This window comes from Leptidea sinapis, chromosome 2 (genome assembly GCF_905404315.1).
Source record: "Leptidea sinapis chromosome 2, ilLepSina1.1, whole genome shotgun sequence".
Classification (NCBI taxonomy): domain Eukaryota; kingdom Metazoa; phylum Arthropoda; class Insecta; order Lepidoptera; family Pieridae; genus Leptidea; species Leptidea sinapis.
The window spans coordinates 9445567-9470728 of record NC_066266.1 but is presented as its reverse complement, the minus strand read 5'-3'; the positions used below and the strand labels follow the sequence as shown (position 1 = coordinate 9470728).

At 34.9% G+C, this 25162-nt stretch overlaps 1 protein-coding gene across 3 annotated transcripts in view; it reads left to right on the top strand.

Moving 5' to 3' along the window:
- The window catches only part of LOC126975782 (PAS domain-containing protein cky-1-like), a 192988-nt gene that overhangs the window by 49972 nt on the left and 117854 nt on the right, over positions 1 to 25162 (top strand). For 2 of the 3 annotated variants that reach the window (XM_050823825.1, XM_050823834.1), the window contains exon 3: positions 15664 to 15845. The exons of the other annotated variant lie outside the window; for it this stretch is intronic. In XM_050823825.1, coding sequence (XP_050679782.1) covers positions 15664 to 15845 — 182 coding nt within the window. The remainder of the gene's footprint in view (positions 1 to 15663; positions 15846 to 25162) is intronic. 3 annotated transcript variants of the gene reach the window in all.

Sequence of the window (25162 nt, the reverse complement as noted above, 5' to 3'; positions counted from 1 at the left end):
AAACTTTTTCACTAAACTTATTATTTCCTGTCTGCCGGGCGAGATTTACGACCGAAAATCAGCGTTAACGCTCTTAAAGTAGTGGCCACTGATGATGATTATTGAAAAGGTTATGTATACTGAATAAACTGACAGTGACAGTTCGATGTTTAAGTGAAAAGGTGCGTTCTCAAACTAAATTCAAAATTGTCAAGTCCCTATTCAAAAACCCCGTATTTAACCAATCAAACACCAGCAAAAATAATTTATAAAACAGCCACTTTGTGGAATCAACTACCGGCAGCGGTCTTCCCGAACAGATACGACTTAGGGACCTTCAAGAAAAAAGCATACTCCCACCTTAAAGGCCGGCAACGCATTTCTTGACACACCTGTTGTTGGGGATGTCCATGGGCGGTTGCCTCACCTCTCCCCATCCCGTGAGCCTCTTGCCCGTTTGTCCCATCTCATATAAAAAAAAAAATTAAATCTCCAGAAAAGGGTGCAAATTATCTGAATTAAATGACACCCTGGCCCAGTTAATACGTCTCAACAGAGCGCAAAGGAATGTGCTCTCAAATATTAATTCCTTAACATATTGTGTTCCTTTAGACTCTCTTCTTTTGTGAACATAATTTCATAACTACGAGACGGACAACAAAACATTTTACGGCTCTTAATGGATGTATCGTACGCAGTGAAATTTTGCCCGCGGAAAGAAATAATTCACATAATAATTATTACAGTTAAAAGTTATTTTTTTGGCCTGCTTGTAGCAAGACATACTTTTTGACTTGGTAGTGGGATTTAAAGGGTGCTAATGAAAATATAGCTGTTGCTATTACTACTGAGTCAAATCAAATCAAATCAAATCAAAAATATTATATTTCGTAAGTACTTTTCATTACACTTGAAATATGTCATTTCTTTCATACAGCTTATTCGGAAGGCAGATTTCCTTAGAGAAGAACGAGCAAGAAACTCTAAGGTTGCTCTTTTCAAAACAGAATGGTATTAGAAGTTATTATTTTCAATAAAATTTGCAAATCTTTACACGAGTAAGTCAAAAAATTTGATAAGTAAAAACATATTTATAGTTATTGAGTACATACCTACATATAGTACAAAACAGTAGATGCATCAATCCACACATACCGTATATAAAATAAAGGCATTATGCGAGCATTTTATTGGCTATTTTTTATATATAATAACTTTAATAAAATAGAAAAAAAAACACGAGCATGACGCATGGACCAGCCATCGCCTCCCTCGACCATATTTTAGGGAAGGGAACGACCCGCCCCACGTCGCCGCCACAAGCAGTGGTATGGTAGCGAGCATGACGATGCCTGTCACGAGAACTCTACCAAATAACAAAAGATAATATTCATTTAAATATATAGTATAGTCTAGTCGGTATACATATAATATATAGTATAGTCGGGATGGATACTTAAGCATAAACTGAGTGACAGCTCCTATACTACGAATGAAACTACCGTAAAGCACATTACAACAGCGACAGTGGTGAGCTATTAATAAGCATTCACTTTCTATCCATCTATCTGTCATCATATATCTGGTAAGTTGTAATCATAGAAATCTAAATAAGAAGTTTCTGTGAAAAAAAATATAAATAATTTATTTCTAGTAATATAATTGTCCAATTTATTGGAACAAAACAAATTTTATAACTAAATTTACAATACTATCATTATTGATTTATTTATATACATTAAATCAAAACTATAGTTACGGAGAGCTTTACCAAGGATGCTGGCAGCATTTCCGCGTTGGATCACTAGGCTGATCCGTTGACCGAAATAGCTGCCAATGGTACTTTGTATATTCACCGCGCCTTTGGACCCCACGCGCCAAGTAACTCGACACCAAACGGCACAATCTATGAGTCACTGAGACCAACATATTTGCGGTGTTTACTGTCTTCGGCAGTCGAAGCAGCAGCCCCAGCACCAACTGACGTAACTTGGACGTGAGAAGGATCCAGAGTGTCAACGCAAATCCCACACCAGCGCGCTTCCCTGTGCCCAAACCAACAGAGTCATTCCATTAGGACGCTTGCCATCACGGTGGGCAATACCATTTGGCTTTAAGCGGGTGGTATATTTAGAGCGGAAAATACCTTACGGATGGCTTAGAAGTGACGCCCAAGAGCATATTAATATACTTGTACGTCACATCGTTAATGATGTGGTGCTTTTAATTTTATACCGAGTAGTACGCATATTTTTTTTTGAAAATAAGGGAAGAAACGAGCAGGACGGTCAGCTGATGGTAAATGATTCGCCCTGCCCATTACAATGCAGTGCCGCTCAGAATTCTTGAAAAACCCAAAAATTCTGAGCGGCACTGCAATTGCGCTCGTCACCTTGAGACATAGGATGTTAAGTCTCATTTTCCTAGTAATTTCACTAGCTACGGCGCCCTTCAAACGAAACAGTAATGCTTACACATTACTGCTTCACGGCAGAAATAGATGCCGTTGTGGTACCCCATAATCGAGCCGGCTTTCTATGCAAAGGAGCCTCCCACTGATGAGTATACATACATACATACATAAAATCACGCCTCTTTCCCGTAGGGGTAGGCAGAGACCACTTCTTTCCACTTGCTACGATCCTTACATACTTCTTTCGCTTCGTCCACTTTCATTATTCCTTTCATACATGCTCTCCGGTTTAGGGTACTCTTGACCTGGCCTTTTTTCAAGACGTCCCTGATTTGATCTTGAAACGTCCGCCTAGGTCTACCCCTTCCAACACTTTCATTCACACTGGCTTTATACACTTTCTTCGTCAATCGTTCTTCATTCATTCTCTCGACATGTCCAAACCATCTCAGCATACCTTTCCCAATTTTTGTCACAGCATCTTCTTTCAGACCACAAAGTTTTCTTATCTCACTATTTCTTATCCTATCACTCAGTGTAACTCCTATCATACTTCTCAACGCTCTCATCTCAACTGCATTTATTCTGCTTTCATGTTTCTTCTGCCATACCCAACTTTCACTTCCGTACTTGAGTGTTGGAACCAACACCCCCTCATGCACAGCCAAGCGAGCCTTATTAGACACCTTCTGACTGTCCATAAAGGAGTGCAAAGCTCCATTCACCATGTTTCCTGCATTCACTCTTCTTTCAATATCACTCTCATACTTTCCATCTCTTGTAAATTTATAACCCAGATACACAAACTCATTCACCTGTTCAATTTTTTCATCTCCAATCACGATATTGCAGTCTGTCACTACCTCATCTCTTTCAAGCACCATCACTTTCGTCTTTCATTCCCTTTCTACCAAAAGCTCCATTCATAGCAGTTATCATCTCTTGCAACTCCTCGGCTGAAGATGCAAGTAATACTTGGTCATCAGACTGATGAATATTGTCTGTTAAAATATGTTTTTTAGTACTGTGGTTCCAATATCTGGAAACTTAGTAGTGTATTTTTAGTAGATGTTAACGTTTGTTTAAAAATAGGTATAAAACAGGATCTACATTCAGATTAAAATAGTATGAATTTACGTCTAAATCCAATTACGTCATAAAAAGTTCACGGAGAATTGGTATGACCTAATAGGCGCCATTCGCGTAGTTCCGGATTCCGGATTAGTTCAACTAACAATACATTTTAGATATTTTATTGAATATGTCAAGCGATATATTGCGGAAATCCATCAAGATTATAGCTTATGGCCTAAACACATGGTCGGATTTGGTACGGCCATACCATCGAACAGTGGGCGCCTCGCACCGATTGGTCCATGTACGACATGGTACTGTCCAGACGGTGGTAATAGTAATAATTATTTTGTGCGATGGAGAATGTGATATACCATTGAATATGGTCTTTTACAATCCCCGTTATATTAAAATTTTATTCGCCGTTCCTTGTATATTTTTTTAACTTTTATATATCTTGTAGTCTTATAATACTACGGTGTTAATTGCTTGAATTTAATAGTACAAATGATTTAAGTTTTCTTTAGTGTTAATTCCGCCAATATTTGTTTTTAAAACCATTAGACACGTGATTTGTCTCTACACGAGGCATCCTCAGGACGTGTTGTCTCGCCAAAATCTGGCACGAGACTGAAGTAGTCTTAAATCATTTGTATAATTATGAATTTCCGCAAAGTAACGCCTAATTCAATAAATTTTCTGAATTTATTAGTTCAAGATTAATAGAAAGTACTCTAAATATATTGATTAGAGTGTCATTAGAGTGTCGAAATAAAGTTTTTTGCGACAGTCCTAAATCTGACGCTTAGGGCGGATAGAGAGGCGGCCAACAAGAAAAAAAGAAATTCAAATATTTTTATTCAAAATAGGATTCAAAATCACTTATTGAACGTCAATAACTACTTATTCAAAATAGACTGCCTCAGACCTGAGAAGAACGAGCGCAAGAAACTCAGCGGGTTTTTTTTTATAAAAATATGGATTACAATGTAATATTGTTGAATAAACATTTATAATTAAATAGTCTGAGGGTGTTCGCTTCATTTCCAGTTTGTGGTAACATTAAGAAAATCCTTAATGTTATAGTAACCTTTCCCACACAAACGTTTTTTAACAATTATTTTTAATTTCGTAACACATTTGTTTTGTAGGGGAAGCTTGGTGGTTGGATAAAGGTGTATTCTATGATGACTTAGCCAAAGTTTTTCAAAATACAATTCTGCAAACTATTTCGTTATCAAATCAATTGCTAAAATCCATAGCCTAGCCATTCCGTGAAAGTGTGATTCCTAAATAATTAATGGAATGCATTACGTTATCTAAACATGTGAATACTAAGAAGACTACTTGTTTTAATATGCAATAAATAAAGAAAGGCATTAAGATTATAAATATATTAATATATTTTATCTATTGACTTCGATGCTTAGTAATATTGACTCTCTCAAGTCTCTGCTAAGTAACTTACTCCTCGGTTAATTTTGTTTAACTTTGTTAGATAATAATACCAGTGGGAGGCTCCTTTGCACAGGAAGCCGGCTAGATTATTTATTTCTGCCGTGAAGCAGTTATGTGTTAATATTATTGTGTTTCGGTCTGAAGGGCGCCGTAGCTAGTGAAATTACTGGGCAAATGAGACTTAACATCTTATGTCTCAAGTTGACGAGCGTAATTGTAGTACCGCTCAGAATTTTTGGGTTTTTCAAGAATCCTGAGCGGCACTGCATTGTAATGGGTAGGGCGTATCAATTACCATCAGCTGAATGTCCTGCTCGTCTAACAAACAAATTAAGCTTTTCAAAGACTGATTGAAAGTGTTCATTAACAAAAATATCTTATTTAAAAAAAATAGGAAAACGGTTGACCCTAAAGGCCATCCCTTGAGATTTCTTAAAATCTACCGGTCCGAATCAGTCCGTATTGTATTCAAAATCTAAGTTTCATCAAGCCCTTTCCAAAGGCGCCAACCCCGAATGCAGTCGAGCCGTTCAAAAGTTATAAGAGATTTACAAACACATACACACACACACACACACACACATACACACATACATACAGACGTACAGACACGTACACCATCACGGGCATAGACAGGGAAGCTTACTAAGACCTTAAAATGTCGAGATCTGATGAAAACTCGATTGCAAATTCTCCTACAACTTAATTATCAACTTATTTTTAGAGTCCTCCTAAGTAAAATGAAATGAAAAATATAACAATGCTTAAAAGTTAATGAAATTATTAGGACAATTTAATGTAGCTACAATTATTATTAGAATAGGTGTCCGTCGCGGGCCCGCTCTCGCCCCTCGCCTCGTCACTTCGCGCCACAAGCACATCTCACACGTCACTTCACACTCGTCACTTCGCGACACAAGCACATCTCACCTATAATATGTAGTTACAAGCCTAACTTGACTGACATCGATTCCAAAAATAACAAAACTGTAGCTACATTATACTGTCGTAATAACTAGATTGCTTTTATTTTGAGCGCTTAGAATCATATGCCCGATCCATCTCAACTACAGCTGGTCTGTATGTGACAACACATCAGTAAGCATTGATTTTTACCCTATTTGGTAATTACTCACTATTTTCTACTTTTGAATGCCTAGCATGATCTTTTAAATTGTTTTTTTGTGTATATTTTCGCCTTTCTCGAATTGTGAACGACCAGGTTTCAACTGGTAGTGACGTTGAAACACATATATTTTATTAAATATATTGTCGTCTGGCAAGTACATATTTATTTATATAGCATTCTAGCGCTCTACAAAGCGCAGGTTCGGCCACATATGGAGTGGAGTATTGCTGTCATCTCTAGTCTGGCGCACCCCAGTATCAGCTCGAACCATTTGACCACGTGCAACGTAGAGCTGCTTTAGTTGTCAGGGATTCAGGTGCTCTGTGAACGGCTAGATCACTTGGCGTTGCGTAGAGATGTCGCTTCATTATGTGTCTTCTGCCGCATTTATAACGGAGAGTGTTCCAAAGAGCTGTTTGACCTGATTGCTTCCGCTGAATTCAACCTTCGCACAACACGCCACAAATTGGACTATCATCCCCACAATCTGGATGTGTGGCGTTCTTCCACAGGGCTGTTTTCGAGGAACATTCTTTCACGTACGACCAAGCTGTAGAACGAGTACAGGTTCTATAAAGACCGGCAACGCTCTTGCCATTCCTCTGGTGTTGGAAGATAATATGGGCGGCGGTGATCACTTAACACCAGGTGAATCGTGCGCTTGTTTGTCCTCCTCTCCATAAAAAAAAGACCATTCGTTCATTATTAACATAATCTTTGCTTAGCCTAAGTTCCTTCACGCGAGTCACTTCACTAAATTCACGTTAACGTTAAAGTTAAAAGCTGTCAGAATCACATTAGCGGGTTTTTATTTATGAACTGTCAAATTTGTTAACAACACGACTCAACAGAAAACCTATTACGCATATGTGAGTGAGGTCATGGTTGTAATATTGACCGTATTGCCTTCACTTGCGTTGCGAGATAATTGTATACAATTATTGTTGGATTTTATTTGCTATTTATGGAATTTACTCAATTGTAGTCTCATCTACTATAATAATAATACTAGTCTCATCGTCAAAGTCAAAGTCAAATGAACTTTATTCGAATAGAAATATGCTAAGCGCTTTTGAATCTTCGTTATTAAAATTTAATATACTCCCATATTTATTGAATTTTAATTTATGATGAGCAAAAGAAAACATTGTCACCATATTATTCTTATAACTTGAAACTCCTAATGAACTTAGAGTAATTAACACTACAATATTCAAAGTCATAGATCACATCATAGAGTAGGTAGTATCTTAACAATATTATGTTCGGAAAAAGTAGAGCTCGTGACAAGAACATACAAGAAACTCAACCGTCACTTTTTTAATTCAATGAATATTTTACATTAGTTGTTATTTACTTACATAGTAAACTAGTTTGTAAGGTGTAACATGCAATATATAAATCATGTTCACAATTAAAAAGCGGTTTATGTATCAAAAATTTTTCATAAAATACATAAATAATAAACTGTATAAATATAAATTATCGTTTAATGGATGCATCAATTTACCAGTGGGAGGCTCCTTTGCACAGGATGCCGGCTAGATAATGGGTAACACAACGGCGCCTATTTCTGCCGTGAAGCAGTAATGTGTTAGCATTACTGTGTTTCGGTCTGAAGGTCGCCGTAGCTAATGAAATTACGCAGTTGTAGTGCCGCTCAGAATTTTTGGGGTTTTTCAAGAATCCTGAGTGGCACTGCATTGGGATGGGCAGCGTGTATCAATTACCATCAGCTGAACGTCCTGATCGTCTCGTCCCTTATTTTCATAAAAAAAAATAGCCTGAGGTTGGTCGCTCCATACCCAGTCTGTGATAACATTAATAGATTAATTTACTTTATAGTAATCTTTCCATACAAACGTTTGTTAACAATTTTAAGACTTAACCGAGTAGTAGGCATATCAAGTTTTTGTTCGTACCTGATGTTAACATTATGATTGTCAAAGTTTTTAGCAAATTAGCTTAGTGCTTATGGATACATAACATTACCAAGAATTTAGTGAGATGCAACAGTTAAAATATTTATTTCTTTAAAATTATCTCTTAACGATTCTTTCGGACCCAGGTTTTAAGTAGCGCGAATAGTCCTCTTTTGCAGCACAATGGTAATGTTAATATCGCCTGGTTATACTGCCCCATAACAATATACCATAGGACAGAATACTATGAAAATATCTAGAGTTAAACTAATCGCGCCATATCTAGTCAGTTATCTATATATCATGAGAAAAGTCAAGAATCTTCTAATAGATTGCAAATATTTTTTTATATACCTCAGTCCCAATTTACGTAAATATATACAAACAAACATTTGAATCATGTAGGTTGTATTGCAACCGAAACATCAGAATTAAAAATAAAATTATAAATACTTAAATTCAGTCAATACAGGTTAAAATGTTATTTTATTGATAAATCCTTGATACCAAAGCGATCATAAAGTGATCAAAAGTGAACTATCTACAATTGTAGAATAATTTAATACCTTTATTTATTTACGGTGTGTGTGGATTGATGCATCTACTGTGCTCAATAACTCTTTTTACATTTTATTTTTTTAATTACGGAACCGTAAGTCATGGAGCTTTTTTGTTGCATCACTATACAAATATAGAGTTTCTTGCCTTTTCTTCTCATCAAAACTCGACCTTTTCCGAAGTGCTTTTGCGAAGAAAACATTGGACATTCATAAGTGAAATTTCCTTGACCTACACGAATAAAGTGATTTTGATTTGATATATCTGAAGATATTTTAAGTTTCTTTATTTGAACACTTTATATGTGAGGGTTATTCAATATGTTTTTGCATACAATATTCAGAATAATTTTCTGAATTAAGACGTCGAAAACAAAATGCGCTCGCGAATTCCTTTATCCTTGTGTGTGTATTGATTAGTAATATAATAATAATAAAACCGTTTATTTTCAGATAACTACGATCCGTTGTTAGTTAACTTTTAATCGAATTGTGTTAGTAATTATACAGGGTGTTACAAAACTACCCGTAAAACCGATAGGAGGTTAAATAGGGCGTTATATCGAGTCCATTCACAATATTTAACAATCGCAGTAACGCTATATAACATACTCCATAAAAAAATATTATTTTCAGTAATGTGCAAACCCTGTTTAAAGTAAAATTAATGAGTAAACTACGCTAAAAGTACCTACATTTCTACCTAATTCGCGGAAAGACAAAACTTATAAGAGACCTTACATAACGAAAAACCTTAAAGAAAACTTACTTTTTCATAATTAACGTCAAATTTATAGAAACGGCTCAAAGTGTGCTCCGCCTTGCTCAATACACAACGTTGCTCGTCAGGATATGGCTTGTGTGGCATTTCGCACCATCATCGGTGTTATTCATGGGAAAACCGATCTAACTCACTGTCCCATCTCAGCAACCGCAAGGGCAATCGAAGAAACACACTCTGTCCTTCACATAACCATTTTTTCCAACTTGTAATATTTTGAAGCACGTAATGACATATTTGTATTGAGGTAGTAAATATTTATGAAAAATAGAAAAACTCTTAAATTAGACAATGATTAGGTAAAATAAGTACGTAGGCCTTACTGTTTAATAATCTGGTTCCCTGACATGACAGCTTACTAGGGTTGCCAATTTTTGTCTTTGACATTTTTTTTTACGGGGTATTTTGTAACACGTTGTATATATGAAGTGACATATTATTTATTTTTATTATATGGCCAGCATACGGACAGTCTCCGCTGTCGGCTATCGGCTTCATATAACTGTTACTGCTGCCTCGTATTCCGCGGAAAAGATATATAGGTAAGAAAAGAATATTTATCGTAAGTTATAATCCTAGATTATTTATACGTCTATATAGAGCCACTTGCTGTTAGGCAATGCGTAACAACAGGCCAGCTTTATTACTGTAGCGGATGATAGCTACGTTTTACACTCGCAATCACGTCACTTTGTTTTAGCGTTGCTGAAAATAGAGGCTAACTGTTCGCCAATATTTTTTTCGACGTGTTTACAGCTCTCTATATAGACTTATAAATTATCTAAGGTCACAATTTTATTCAAAATTAATATTGGCAATTTGAACAAGTTAAAATATTTTAAACCAACCCAAGACTTGAAACCGGTTTCTACCGATTAAAATCGGTTTGTATTTATTATTTCGCTCGGAATTAATTCCGAAAGGGTCACCTACAAAAAGATAGACCTTACGTTCGTTTCATGCGATGTAGTTTGTATTAAAGGTAAATATCACTTAAATTTAAATAACCGCTTTAAAAAACACAAAATAAAAAACCGTCCTAAACCGGTTTAATCAACAAAACCTTTACAATGAACTTTAAATAACCAAAAACCGTCAAATTATGGTTAGTAGTAGAAAAAACCGAAATTTCTCTGTGTCTTTAAATGAGAACTATTTTCGGTTTCGGACACAACTAGTAAGTAAAATAGGAAGTTAAACGAACATGAAATACATACTTTTAAGCTTATTATTTAAAATATAAAAAAATACACGTTTTTTACGTATTTTTAAGTGGCACATTATTAAACGGATCTTAAATTCATTACAAACAAAATGTCGTAAAAACAAAAGATGATTTTATTTCTCAACACAAACACAGATATGTGCAAAATTTCCTTGTTTTTATAGTTTAAAAATTATCGCGAATCACCCACTTTAAAATATAAATTCATTACTTGTTCGACGAAGTGATATCACCCACTGAAATAGGCCATCTATGCGTATTTTTTTACGAAACAAAATAAAACTACCATTCCGGCATTCATAATATCGATTATTACTTTAAAACTCGCAATCGAAATAAAAATATCCAAGTTGACCTTTACACAATTACTATATATCTATACTTCAATTACTTCAAGGTCGATTGAAAAATTTAGGAAATATAAAACAGCTTGCGTTTTTGCACCGATCATAATTAAATAATTTGTTATAGGCAATTGTAATTTTCGAGTTCCTTAATTCCATGTGTTTTTATGTTAGCCATGAACAAGCGAATCTATATGGCACGCAGGGCTTTCCCTACTTAGTCTTACTACCTCATACGTTGCCTTTTTGTTAAAGGTTTGTACACAATACAGTAATAGTACACAATATAGAACTTTTACTTGATATTAGAGCGCTCGAATCGATGCACGCACACATAGAAACGATTTACACAGCCGCTAAGCAATCTTGGGGAGACAAAACTAATGAGTGCCACGCCGTACGACGTCTTGACTGGTTGCTGTCCGAGCTAAATTAGCTGCGCGTATCAACCCTAGCGCTCTGCCCATACATAGGTGTAAATTTCAACGAATCCGCTGAGTTACCCTACTGTTCTTTTACTTGTATTGTTGTTTTGGAATGGCTTAAGCCCGTAGTGTTGCTTCAGAGTTTACTGTAGTGTATTGACATCTAGTCTGAACTGAGTATGTGTTAATAATCATTGTCACTGTCATGACATCGACAGTGACATTAACTGTGTGACATTGAGTGACATAAGGAATGCAAAGAGAGGAAGGAGTTCCAATCGGCTATCGGTTGCGAGCGCACGTCCCCGGGTGTAGTGCTACATAGTAAAGATTAGATGTTTCACTAGTGACGTGGAACATTACATTAACTACAATCTTACGAACATGAGGTGTCGTTGATGACATGAAGGGTTGATTCAAACAGACTCATTATGACACCACAGAAGTGCTTATGGCCTGTTCTTTGAAGTTGAGTCATTTTGTCACCAATTCTTGTTAGTTCATCAGCGCATTCATTGCTTTCAATACGTACGTGTCCTGGAACCCATCGAAGTGTAACTCTGTTTATCTCTTAAACTATTCATTATAGTCTGACAGTATTGTCTACAAGTCTTGAGAATGTCGTGTTTGAGTCAATAGTGGACAGAGCTGCCTGACTATCTGTGTAGATGTACAAATACTTTATTCAAAATGGTTTCTGCACATTCTCCTACAGCATATACCTCCGACTGGAAAAGAAAGACAAGGTTTCCCATTAAGATCATTTATACGTCTAGATAGACTATGATAGCTGTGAAAATGTCGAAAAAAATTGACTTTAGAACTAACCTCTATTTTGAGCAATTCACGCACACTAAAGTAATAAGCCTGGCCTGATTTCATCGATTGTCTCTAAGCTTTTATTATATATAATATAATCATTCATTTTATATTTGTTTATTTTAAGTATTGCCATTCTTATATCCATTAATATCTTCTTATAAGCTTTTATTCCTTCAGAAGCAAATTTGACAAACTAGACAATCTAGAACTTCAACGACGCTCTATATAAGGACATATCATTCTTAGTCTAATAGCGGAACAGCAAAAGTATGCTTAAAGACAAAGTAAGCACACTTTTCTGCTTAGTCGTGTGTCAACTGTCACTGTCTGAATCGTATTCTAAATTCAACATAATGTTACCTGAACTGATTAAATGTTTTACATTGCTAATTATTAACCAATAATATTTTAAACAACTTGAGTAAATGCAGTAATGTAAAGATGTAGTAGTCAAAGCTTACTGTGGTGTTGTTTGTGGTATGTTCCATATTTCGCGTTCGTTTTTATATGACGTGATTTGTATGTATGTATAGAGCGTCATTGACATCAATCGATATTTTTTACTTTCTTACGGCCGTTCCCAATATTCAGTCTATCTCTTACTTGAGATCTAAAATCGTAACATTGACATTTCTGTCCCAATAAACGTATCGACGGTAACTCACCTTATCCGTACACGCTGTCTGTCAATGGGATGACGTATAGCTTACCAGCGATAGAAGTTTGTATGAAAATTGCAATTCACGCGTCCCAATATAGGGCGATAAGAATTACTTATCAGATATATTGGGACAGCTACAGATTATTGGCAGCTAATTACTGACAGTAGAAGTTAGTAGTTTATGTCTATCTGTAGTTAGTATATTGGGAACGGCATTACTCAACAGTTAGCAACAGACACATAAGAAAGAATACAATAGAAGATCATTTTAAAACATAAACGTTTTACAACACGCAAAGTTCACCGCGTCATCAAATATCTCACCAGTCAGAAGTGATGGTTCTCTATTAAAATCAATTCAAACAGTTAATAAATCTTCTAATAATTGTAAAACCTGTTAATACGATCGCATGTCGAATCGAATGTTTGTGAGAAGACTAATTGAGCTGTGTTTATATTTAATGTCTTCTTACTTGTGAATTTAAGTATCGTGGCTTGTACCAAATCTTTAAAATTATATTTATGTTATGAACACATTGTTACTGAGATCATTTTGTCATTGTTTTACGGCCGTTCCCAATATTCAGTCTATCTCCGGTTGTGGCCTGCTTGAGATAAAAAATCGTAACTATCGTTTAATTTTCAGTCCCAATAAACTTATCGACGCTAACTCATCTTATCGTATAGCTTACCAGGTATAGAAGTTTGTATTAAAATTGCAACAGTGAACTGGCGATAAGAATGACTTATACTCGATATTGGGACAGCTTCAGATTATTGACAGCTAATTACTGACAGTAGAAGGTAGTAATTTATCTAGATCTGTGGATAGTATATTGGGAACGGCCGTTAGGTAGATGATACCGCTTAACAACAAGTGGATCATCTTCTCGTTCTGTTCCTTAATCCAATAATAAAGCAATTTTGCGGTGATAATATATAAAATAAAAACTTAAAAGTATCAAATAACTAAAAATTTTACTCAATACACCTCTCAAACAAATATTTACCGTTAATATTAATAAAATACTATTATTTATAAGTGCTTCCTATTGATAGGTTACAAGTCTTTTAAAACGTTGTTTTTTTTTACCTTTTGGGTGTCAGTTAATAATAATATATAATCAACAGGAATGAAAACTCCTAAATAAGCTGTGCACAAAAAACAACTATATCGTCCACGTAGACGCAAATTTTCATAAAATGTAACTACTGGGCCAGACTATGTAAAATGTTTTTTTAATTTTTTTAATTTTTAAACAAATGTCTATTCGCATCGAACTAAATGAGAATTATGTAAATCGGATCATAAATCTCAGAGTAATCGGTACATACATAAAAAAATACCGATAGAATTGAGAGCCTCCTCCTTTTGAAGTCGGTTAAAAAATGGCTTATTGAGATCAGTCTTGCAATTAGTTAGCTTTGCTTTAGCATGTGGTTTGGTTTTCTCATAAAATAACATAATAATATCACCAGAATAATGGAAATAAAGAATTTATATATATCACGCTTTACATATTCATAAAATAAAAATATAATGTAATAGAAAGTCCTTTGTCAGGTATAGGGTTTGAACCCACGCTACCTCTCGGGAACCAGAGCTTAAATCTGGTGCCAACCAATCAGCCAAACTGACTTGAAAGTAGTTGAAATTAATTATTCAACTTCACCCCTATTCCGCGACCGGCTGTAATGCGATATGCGACAAATGGTCGAAAAAATTATAGGCGATGTAGTAGAATTTTCACTAAAAATTGTTTTAATGCGGCGCCATGCTGACTAGAAAAATAATTTATGCAAATATAGTTTAGTTTTTAGTTTTTTGGCATTAGGGTTGTCAATATAACCACTACGCACACGTATAGCCCCAGAAATAATTTTGCGCTGCGGCCATCTTGGATTTCAAAAATTATCCCAAATTAATTCTTTGCACCCTCGAGAACCTCGGCTACGATATCCATAATGTTGAAATCATAATTTTGCGCAGCGGCCATCTTGGATTTCAAAATTGATCCTATATATACTATATTTATAATGATATTACTGCATTAAATTAAAACTATCACTAATTTGATCCATTGACCGAAATAGCTGCAAGCGCTTGGGTTTCCAGTAGACCAATTGAGGCATATACAGCGTTGCGCTTCGATGGCGACATTAAATAAGCACACGGGTAGAACTACTTAACCGTTATCATAAGAAAATATTCCAAAATAAAATACATAATTCACATATAAATAAATTTTAGGCACTAGGCGCTGAAACTTACTTTGTGCAGTCTTATGTAACCACATCAACCTACACATAACCTACCTAACCGAATCAAACCTGTGCAGATTCTGCTGCAAAGCCGCTGAAGACCCCATACACATCCTTCTGGAATGCGAAGCCATTGCCAGAATCAGGCTGGGATGTCTTAAAATACCTTCACTTAAAGCAGAGGACGTGACCTGCCTGGACTCTCTGATGATCCTATGCGATGACCCTCCTTTTGAGTTGAGGGCAGGCGCGCTAGCGCAAGCAGGGGGCACAATAGATCCTAGGATTTAAGTGCAATTTAATCCGCAAATCATAATAATAATAATAATTATAATAACCACATAAAATATTGTTTCCTAAATATATAATTTATTTGTTCGAAACTTTCAAAACTTCAATTATTTAATTAAAATCTTAGAAATTATTTTTCTAAGGTAAAGGTAAGCAAGTCCTACCCGTGTAATCATTTAATATCGCCATTCTGTATATAATATAAAAATTTGTATTATGTGACTAATGTATGTTAAGTAACGAAGGCATGTTTAACAGCTTTGACAAAAAACTGCAGAAATATAGGTTGAATATAGTTTATGTCATAATCTTTTGACCAGGTTCGACCAAGGGAAATCAACGAAGGGCGCGAGCAAACTTCGGCGCGATCTCATCAACGCGGAGATCGCCAACCTCCGGGATCTACTTCCCCTGCCCCCTTCCACCAGGCAGAGGCTGTCACAGCTACAGCTGATGGCTCTCGTCTGCGTCTACGTTAGGAAATCCAACTACTTTCAACAAGGTATGTTACACATTATATTGCTTATACCTCAGCGCCTTTTTCTTAGCTGTGAGCTATAAGTTTAAAGTGTCTTTTTTTATGAAAATAAGGGACGAGACGAGCCGGACGTTCAGCTGATGGTAATTGATACACCCTGCCCATTGCAATGCAGTGCCGCACAGGATTCTTGAAAGACCCAAAAATTCTGAGCGGCACTACAACTACACTCGTCATCTTGAGACATAAGTTGTTTAGTCCCATTTGCCCAGTAATTTCACTAGCTACGGCGCCCTTCAGACCAAAACACAGTAATGCTTACACATTACTGCTTCACGACTGAAATAGGCGCCGTTGTGGTACCCATAATCTAGCCGGCATCCTGTGCAAAGGAGCCTCCCACTGGTAAATACTATTTATTATGTATAAAGGTTATGAAGCAAAGCCTTTATACGGACGTTTAGGCGCGGTGTATCTATCCGTGCTAAGCGTCAGATTTGAGCGTTACACGAGAGCGTCAGACTTGGGACTGTTACACGTTACATATAATATATAGATATACAGCAGTCTCTATAACAATAGTCTCATTCATAATTAAAAAATTGCAATACCAAAAATTATAAATATAAATATATTTTAAGTTTTCTACGTATCCTAGCCCTAAATTGAATTGTATATTATGTTAGTTATACTATATTTATCGTCAATTAAGTATTTATAGCATATAGCTATATTAGTAATTACAAGAACCATAACTGCACGGCATTTAGAAGGGCAAAGTTCACAAATCCTTATCACTGTAAACATCTGAAGGTATTTCTTGAAATAATATCATTTAAAGCTATAAATATGTCTTCACATAATTGTAAAGATGTTGTTCATAATGTGTCTGTTTTCCTTAACTTAAGAATATTTTATTGATTACGTAACCATTGGAAATATTTGAGCTCATTTTAGGACAAGATAGGGTTGTCGCATTTTAATTTTTCTACTGTATTTCAAGAAAAGCTAATTTCACGCCTATATACATTTTAGGACTAGATAGGGTTGTCGCTTTTTAATTTTTCTATTGTATTTCGAGAACTGCTAATTTCACGCCTAGATATGGCGGTAACATGGGACGGGTCGTCCCCTTCCATAAGATATGGTTAGCACGTGGATGATAAATTTACGAATAACTCAATATCGCGCCTAGCGATTTCAATGATTATTTTATTATTCGAAAGGATACACAAGGTTTTGTTAGATTCTGATCACGGAATCCATGACAAAGTAACGGAACTCTTCAATTCTTAGGAGCAAATTAACGATACTCGGCCGAATCTTTTTAATGCTATCCGGATATTTAAGGCTAGGGTTACTATGGATGTGAGTGCTGACTAAAATTTGTTCTGAGGAGTACGTCCGACGTGCGACGCCGTGCATGTTCAGACGCGTTCGTCGTTGCCAGTGTAATACATCATTGGATACCAGGCATTTGTTTCTTCTGACGAATCCGTCAGAACTCGTCAGAACAATTTTTCGTCAGAACTCGCATCCATAGTAACCCTAGCCTAAGTCATCTACCATAACATAGTTATGGTCAAGTAATTGTCGTAGTCGAATGTGATGATCAATGGGACTCCTTAACGACTTACAGTAAGGGTGCGATCTGTGGCTTGATAGATTTATGGCATCTTATGTTTTCTGCTCTAGGTAGCACTGAGTGTTTCGAGATTCCCCTAATTTTATATCTAGACTAGCTGACCCAGCAAACGTTGTATTGCCATATAAAGTAATAAAATAAATTCAATAATTAAAATTTTTGGGGTATAAAAATAGATGACGACCGATTCTCAGACCTACCAAATATATCATACATAAAATTTATCGTACTACAATAATCATTATATTCGATTGCCATATTGCAACTCTATTGCGTGTCTGTGGATGGATTAGAATAATATTAAAATCGCGGTACAAAAGTAAGTGTTGATCGTAGAGGGTTCAAAATTTAGGGTTGTATGTATTTTTTTAATTTTTTATCATAAAATAACAATAAGGGGGATGAAAAATAGATGTTGTTCGATTCTCAGACCTACCCAATATGCACTCAAAATTTCATGAGAGTCGGTGACGCCGTTTCGGAGGAGTTTGACTACAAACACCGCGACACGAAAATTTTATATATTAGATTGGTTTGTGGCATTTTAGGTTTTGCTGTTATATCTATCACGGATTATTTCATTGAGCTGGTAATTTAACGTCTCTTCTTTTGTTACCACAAGGAGCTGACAGTTTTTCTGCTATTTTATCTGCAAACAATATTAAGTCTCTAAGATTAATACACAAATACATTTTGAAAAGCAAAATTTACTGAACGATGCGGGACTCGAACCCACGACCTCAGGCGTTCCGTGCCGGTGCTCCAACCAACTGAGCTAACCGTTCGAGTGACGTATCGTCATAAAGTCTTGTATGCTTTGTTCAACTCTCAGGTTCACGATGACTTATGACTTATCAAATTTTATTTGTGTATTAATCCTAGAAGAGAGGGTTATCACTTTAAAAACATAACAAATAATTGTTAAGCATTGAGTCTATATATAATTTGGTCATTTTCTATGATTTACAATCTTTCCATCAGAGGCATGGACTATATATCATTTGCAGAATTAAATGCGAATCTCAAGTTCCAGTTGTAGCGTTTCAGTCATCATTTTATTTTGGTGACATAATATTAGCTATTTTTAGGGAAACGCAGCCAAATGGCGAAAAACGGAATATAGATTCGTCATGTCTGTCTGTCAGTCCGTATACGTCACAGCCACTTTTTTCCGAAACTATATGTATGTATGTATAACTGTAGTATACTATATTTTTTTTCATCGAACCAATACGTGTGGGGTGGAGTATCTATGGATAGGTCTTCAAAAATGATATTGTGGTTTTGAATATAATTTTTTCTAAGCTGAATAGTTTGCGCGAGAGACACTTTGTGGTAAAATATGTGTCCCCCAGTAACTTCTAAAATAAGAGGATGATAAAACTAAACAGAATATATGATGTACATTACAATGCAAACTTCCACCGAAAATTAGTTTGAACGAGATCTATAGTAAGTGGTTTTTTTAATACAACAAACTACATACAAGAACTTTTTCAAAATGTTACTTCCTGCTACGGAACCCTTCATGAGCAAGCCCGACTCGTACTTGGCCGCTTTTTATATTTTACTGGCAAAGTGCATAATATCACTTCCTAAATGATTTTTATTTCATTTGGTTGTTTGTAATGTACCCCAGTGTTTTGCTATCTAAGATCAAGAATCTTAGATAGATCTATAGATCTTTTGTTGTAGTTGTATAATAACGGCATTATATAGTAGTACTGAAGTCACTCGCTAGCTATCGCATTACTGTAGAGACAGATTGTCATTGAAATGCGATGGGGAAATAAAAAAGGTTGATAAAATAATTTTTTTCCCACCTCCATTAAGCCATCTGCCGTTTCTCTACCGGCAAGACGACTTTTCTCAATCGTACCAGGGACTAAAAGAGAGATTTTCATCCAGGTGGGAAAAAAATCGTATACGCACCACGTGAGATAAGTAGGACATTGCCAACCGCGCGACGAGTCATTATTCGCGCGTAATGACCTTCTTTTCTCCCTAGGTGCGTAATATCATACTATTTCAGGGTGGCATGTAGGAGAGTACATACTCTACAAAAATTGACAGCCCAAAGTTTTATTGCTTAAACATATAAGGCATTTATTTTTTCAAAATTGATTCCCTTAGAATTCTTTTTGATGGTAACTCTAATATACTAGTTACTACTACCGCTTTGGAAACAAATGGCGCTCTGAGACAGAAGAAGCGGCGTAAGAAACTATCCCAGCATTATTTTTTTTGCGCTCTCTTTAATAAAATAAAATATAAATAAAAAATAAAATATATTGTATATTAAATATATTTAAATACACATATCTGTTTTATATATGTATTAGTTAATAGACATTTGAATTACGATATTATTGACCTAAACATATAAACTTAATTATAGATATTATATTAGATAATTTAAACCTTTTTTATTTATTAAATTTGTTCTATTTTGTAGTTATTTAGTTCGTCAGTTCTTTACGCCTGAACAGTATTACCAAGTTGAGGCACAGTGTTAAAAATATTATAAGCAAGATTTTGTATTATTTATTATTTTAATTTGTCATTATATTATTATTATAATAGTCATCATAATTGTTAAATAAACAAATAGGGCCCATAGCTTAAAGTCCTCGAATGGCGACCATAAATCGAAAGACAGTGTTTGTTGGAGAACAAGATGGAGCAAGGATCTTGTCAAGATCGCCGGAATAGGTTGGATGAGGGCAGCGCAGCACCAATCGTCATGGCGATCTTTGATTTTATAATGAAATAAATAATTGCCTGATGCAATTGAAATTGTACAAACTTAAATCGAACTTTTGTCATGTCAACGTAATGGCGTGTGTATAAAATTATTTCGGAAGTTAAATGCTTAATGAATATCAGCTTAATATTATATTGAAATAAATTTAATTCTGCTTCTAGAATCGCAGCTAGTCTTGTCAGCATATATGGCAGGCTCTTAGGCCTTAGCTAAACAACCGTGAACACATTAATCTTAAAACGCATACGTAGGGCTGTCATCGCGTCACTCCAACTGCGCCCTACACCTGTTCACTGTTCATATTTATTTGATATAATACGGAATTGAAAAAATATTTATTTATTTATTAAGGCTTACGAACTAGATACATAATTTTACATATACGAATAAGATAAACATTATAGGCCGACCGTTTATCTGAGTCCTCGTCTGCGGGGTACAGGGGCGCGGGGAATCGACGACAAAGGGGACTGAGACAGGTGCGGGCGGCGGGGGCGCTTTGCAAAATGAGTGATTACAAAAATTCGCCCGCCGAGGTATTTTATTAAAGCTAATTTAAATACTTTATTAAAGCTTACACATATGAGTTGAATGGGAGAGTTTAATCCGTAGTTATTTCTATAAAATTTAATAAATATAGGTGAATAAGTACCTTTTCGACAATTATTATTATTATTATTTATAATAGACTAAGCAGCTATCGCTGATGCGTCTATATCATTTGCCATATCTATCCAAATGTTTGTCCAGTCTATTCTTAAACTGATTAACAGATGTTGATTTAACCACATCCTTAAGCAAGCTATTCCATATATGAACGACTCTGTTGGTCAGAAAATGTTTCAATGGATTTGATGATGCTAATTGATATTCTAGCTTCATATCATGTCCCCTTAGTCTAGGATTGCTCTTCCTTGGAAACATGCTCTCAAAATTTGGGACATTATAATAATTATTTAGTATTTTGTATGTTTCAATTAGATCGCCTCTTTCTCGTCTGCTTTTGAGGGTGCTGAGTCCAAGCTGTGTAAGTCTTTGTTCATATAAGATTTTTCAGTTCCCTAGGCAACTTAGTGGCTCACCTCTGTACCCTAATTTCATTATAACAACAGGGAGCATTTCTTAAAATTTTAAATTGAAATAATTTCAATAATTAATAAATTCTTGATGTTAAAATTTAAAATAATTCTTGATGTTTTGAAATATTATTGGCGAATTCCTATAAAACAGTATTTTTTTTTTATTATCTACTGAACAACGTCTGTTGAGTCAGCTAATATAAAATATATCTTTTTAATAACTATTGAAATAGATATAAGGTATTTATTTATTATTATTATTAATCCACCAGTGATAGTTTCGTTAATACAAGCAAAAATACAGTATTAAATCTAAAGTTAATTCGAAATGCATTATCATTTAAGGCAGATACAGCATGCAATTATTATGAAGCTTACAAATATCTATATGGTATAATAAAATGAAGTACACACAATTATTAAATTATTAATTACATAATTAAAAAAGAACGTATTAACTTATTAGCGAAAAATAATTACAATGGAATAGTTCTAGGTTACACATATATTGAATAACGCTATATTGAAATCAGTTAAAAATATTTTGTTAATATTACAAATTATTTAATTTATCACTTAAGAAAATTTCACTGCGGAATATTTTGTGTGAGTCCCCAAAAGGGTCCAACTATCGTTTAGTATTTTAGACATCCTGGAAATTGGTGAGTTAATGTCGAGAGCAGGTTTTCGAAAAAGGTTTTTGAAGAAGTGTTATTGTTTTGCGGGGATATGGAGAGGGAACATTAAATTTAATCTGGGATACTGTATTTTGTACTACTATTATTTATATGTGTACGGACATATGATACATAATGGCTTTAAGCTTAAATGTACAAATTTTTTTAATAAAGTTTTCCCAGTCACTGTTCAGGCATTATGTATAAATTAATTTAAATGTTTTATAAAAAAATGGCTCTGTCGTAAATCATAATACTCCACGGCTTAAGTTCAAATTAGTAATGACAGTACAATATTGTATATTTTATTTAAAAGAGCGCAAAAATGAAATGTCGGGAGAGTTTCTTGGGCCTCTTCTTCTCTCAAGTGGTTGTCTCAATCTTGTTTCTGAAGTGGTAGTGTTAAAAGTAATACCAAAAAGAAATTTAAAGGAGTTAATTTTGAGAAAATAAATGCATTTTATGCATTTTGATGTTTCTAAGTAGTTTGAAATATAAAATAATGCTGAGATAGCATATTTAAAAGAAATAGTTCAATACACAACAGTTACTAACAGCCGTTTCCAATATTCAGTCTATCTCTTACTTGAGATAAAAATCGTAACTATCATTTACTTTTCTGTCCCAATAAACTTATCGACGGTAACTCATCTTATCCGTACACGCTGTCTGTCAATGGGACGACTTACCAGCGATACAGATTTATATGGAAATATCAATTCACGCGTCCCAAAATAAGGCGATAAGAATGACTTATCGGATATAATGGGACAGCTTCAGATTATTGACAGCTAATTACTGACAGTAGAAGGTAGTAATATATCTCTATCTGTAGATATATTGGGAACGGCCGTTAGACGAACAAAGCACTTAACTAACATATTTTGTTAAATTTCTCACGATACCAAAACGCTAATAAAATCATAATAAATTATTACTACGTTTACGTCAGCTATTGCTGGTAAAGTTCGCGTGATTTCTTTCAAGCTCAATTTAAGAATTACCAGCAAGGTCGATTTTAGAATCGATACAAGCCAAAACACAGCCTTGAAACATAATCGATAATAGCGAGTTACGTAAGAGCGGTGCTTCTCACGATTATACTGTTACTCAATTGTGCTAAGGAATGGTCGGTTTTGATATGAAAATTAGGGAAAATTAGCGGTTTGGAAGTTGCTACCAGTTGATGGTTATTGACTTTAATGGCGCCCGCGGGGAATCGAACCTGGGATCGATGTCAGGCCCGCATCGCACGCCATCACCGCCGGGGGTTCACATGGTTTGTTCTCTTGTTTAACGAAATGATCAGTTTATCGCACTGTTTCTTCGTTCACTGTCACTGAAGCTAAAACATCTTTTTGGTCGCCGTGCCTGTGTGATTTCAAATCAAATCACAATCACAAGTAACCATGAAGATCAAGGAATTGACAGTTATGAATGTTTCCATTTCTATTTACATTTTCCACCACTTCGGTAAGGGTTGAGTTTTAATGAGGAGACAGAAACTCTTTGCCACTCTTTTAAATCAACATTTACAGCTTTTTACAAATCATTTGAATTACAATATATTTTGTAAAGTGATGCAACAAAAACACTCAAACGTCAAGTACATTGAGTCATTGACAAAGGCATTGACGCTATATATAAAAATGAATTGCTGTTCGTTAGTCTCGCTAAAACTCGAGAACGGCTGGACCGATTTGAATAATTTTGATCTTGAATTATTTGTGGAAGTCCAGAGAAGGTTTAAAAGGTGAATAAATATGAGAATGCTCAGAATTAAATAAAAACAACAATATTGTTTTTCCTTTGATGTGTACCCCGTCGTTTAGAAATCAAATTGAAAGAATAGTTTAAAATGAATAACTAATTAGAATCTTCATATCTTTCTATCTTTCTCAGGAGTTAAAACAAACTTTTAATTTTAGCTACCTACTGTTAGTAGATTTTGTGTACGATTTAATATTTGTTAGGTCTGAGAATAGGTCATCATCTATTTTTTATACCCCAAAATTTTTTAAATCTTGATTTTTTCTTTTTACTTTATATGGCAATACAACGTTTGCTGGGTCAGCTAGTAAGAAAGAAAATGTAAATTAATACGTAAAACAAGAGTTATTGAGTACAGTATATTAATTCACACACACGGTAAATTAATGAGTTATTATGCGAGCATGTTATTAGCGATTATACAAAATATTATAACTTTAATTTTAAATACTTGCAGCAGAGTTTCTCGTAGCGGGATCATCCAGTCACCAATTTCTATGTATGAGGTGGAATAGCTACTATGGTGGTATGATTTTGAACCTCTCAATATATTCTTGATAATGTTATGTATGTATATAGGCACATAAGTGAATTTGTTAGAAACTGTCATAACCATAATGTTAACACCAGCAACAACCGTAAACTTATAATGCCTACTCGGCTAATTTGTGTTAGTAAGCCCTTAGTGGGGCGTTATATATTATGCTATCCTAGATCAGGTCCAAAACAAATGTATGTAAAATTCAAAAGAATTGTTAAAAATCGTTTGTGTGGTAAAGGTTACTATAACATAAATGACTTTCTTATTAAAAATGTAAACATATTTTTATATTAAAAAAAATAAGTCCACTGTGTTTGTTGCGCCCGTTCTTCTCAGAGGGCCTACCATCAACTTTTAATAAGCGATGCGATTCCGATGCAGTTAAGATTAGGTACCTAAACTGAATCACAAAAATTCGTACAATGAAGTGCCTTTAACTGAATGGCGTTTCGATAGCTTATGAAGAATGAACGAAATAAATTTGTAAGTGGTCCGCGGTGTGAGTAAGAGATTACTCGAACCATATGCGTTGCGTTTCGAAACCTAAAATGATATGATTTTAGCGGTTTTTTTGCGTAGAAAATACTAAAAATACATTTTAAAATTGCGCTTTATAGCGTCAAATTATAAACCATTAAGCCCTTTTTAGTACTCATTAAATAATAGTAATATAAATAAATATAGTACTTTGAATTACAAATTAATTGTTTGCTTAGGTATTACGAGTTATGAACGCACCTCCATTGATGTTAGATTTGACAGAACCACAGAGTACACTTTTTTAATTCGTTCTTGGGAACAGGCTCTAGCCCGGGCCCTTACTGCCTCGTCTTTAGTATTTTTATTTTTTGTATTTATTTCAGTA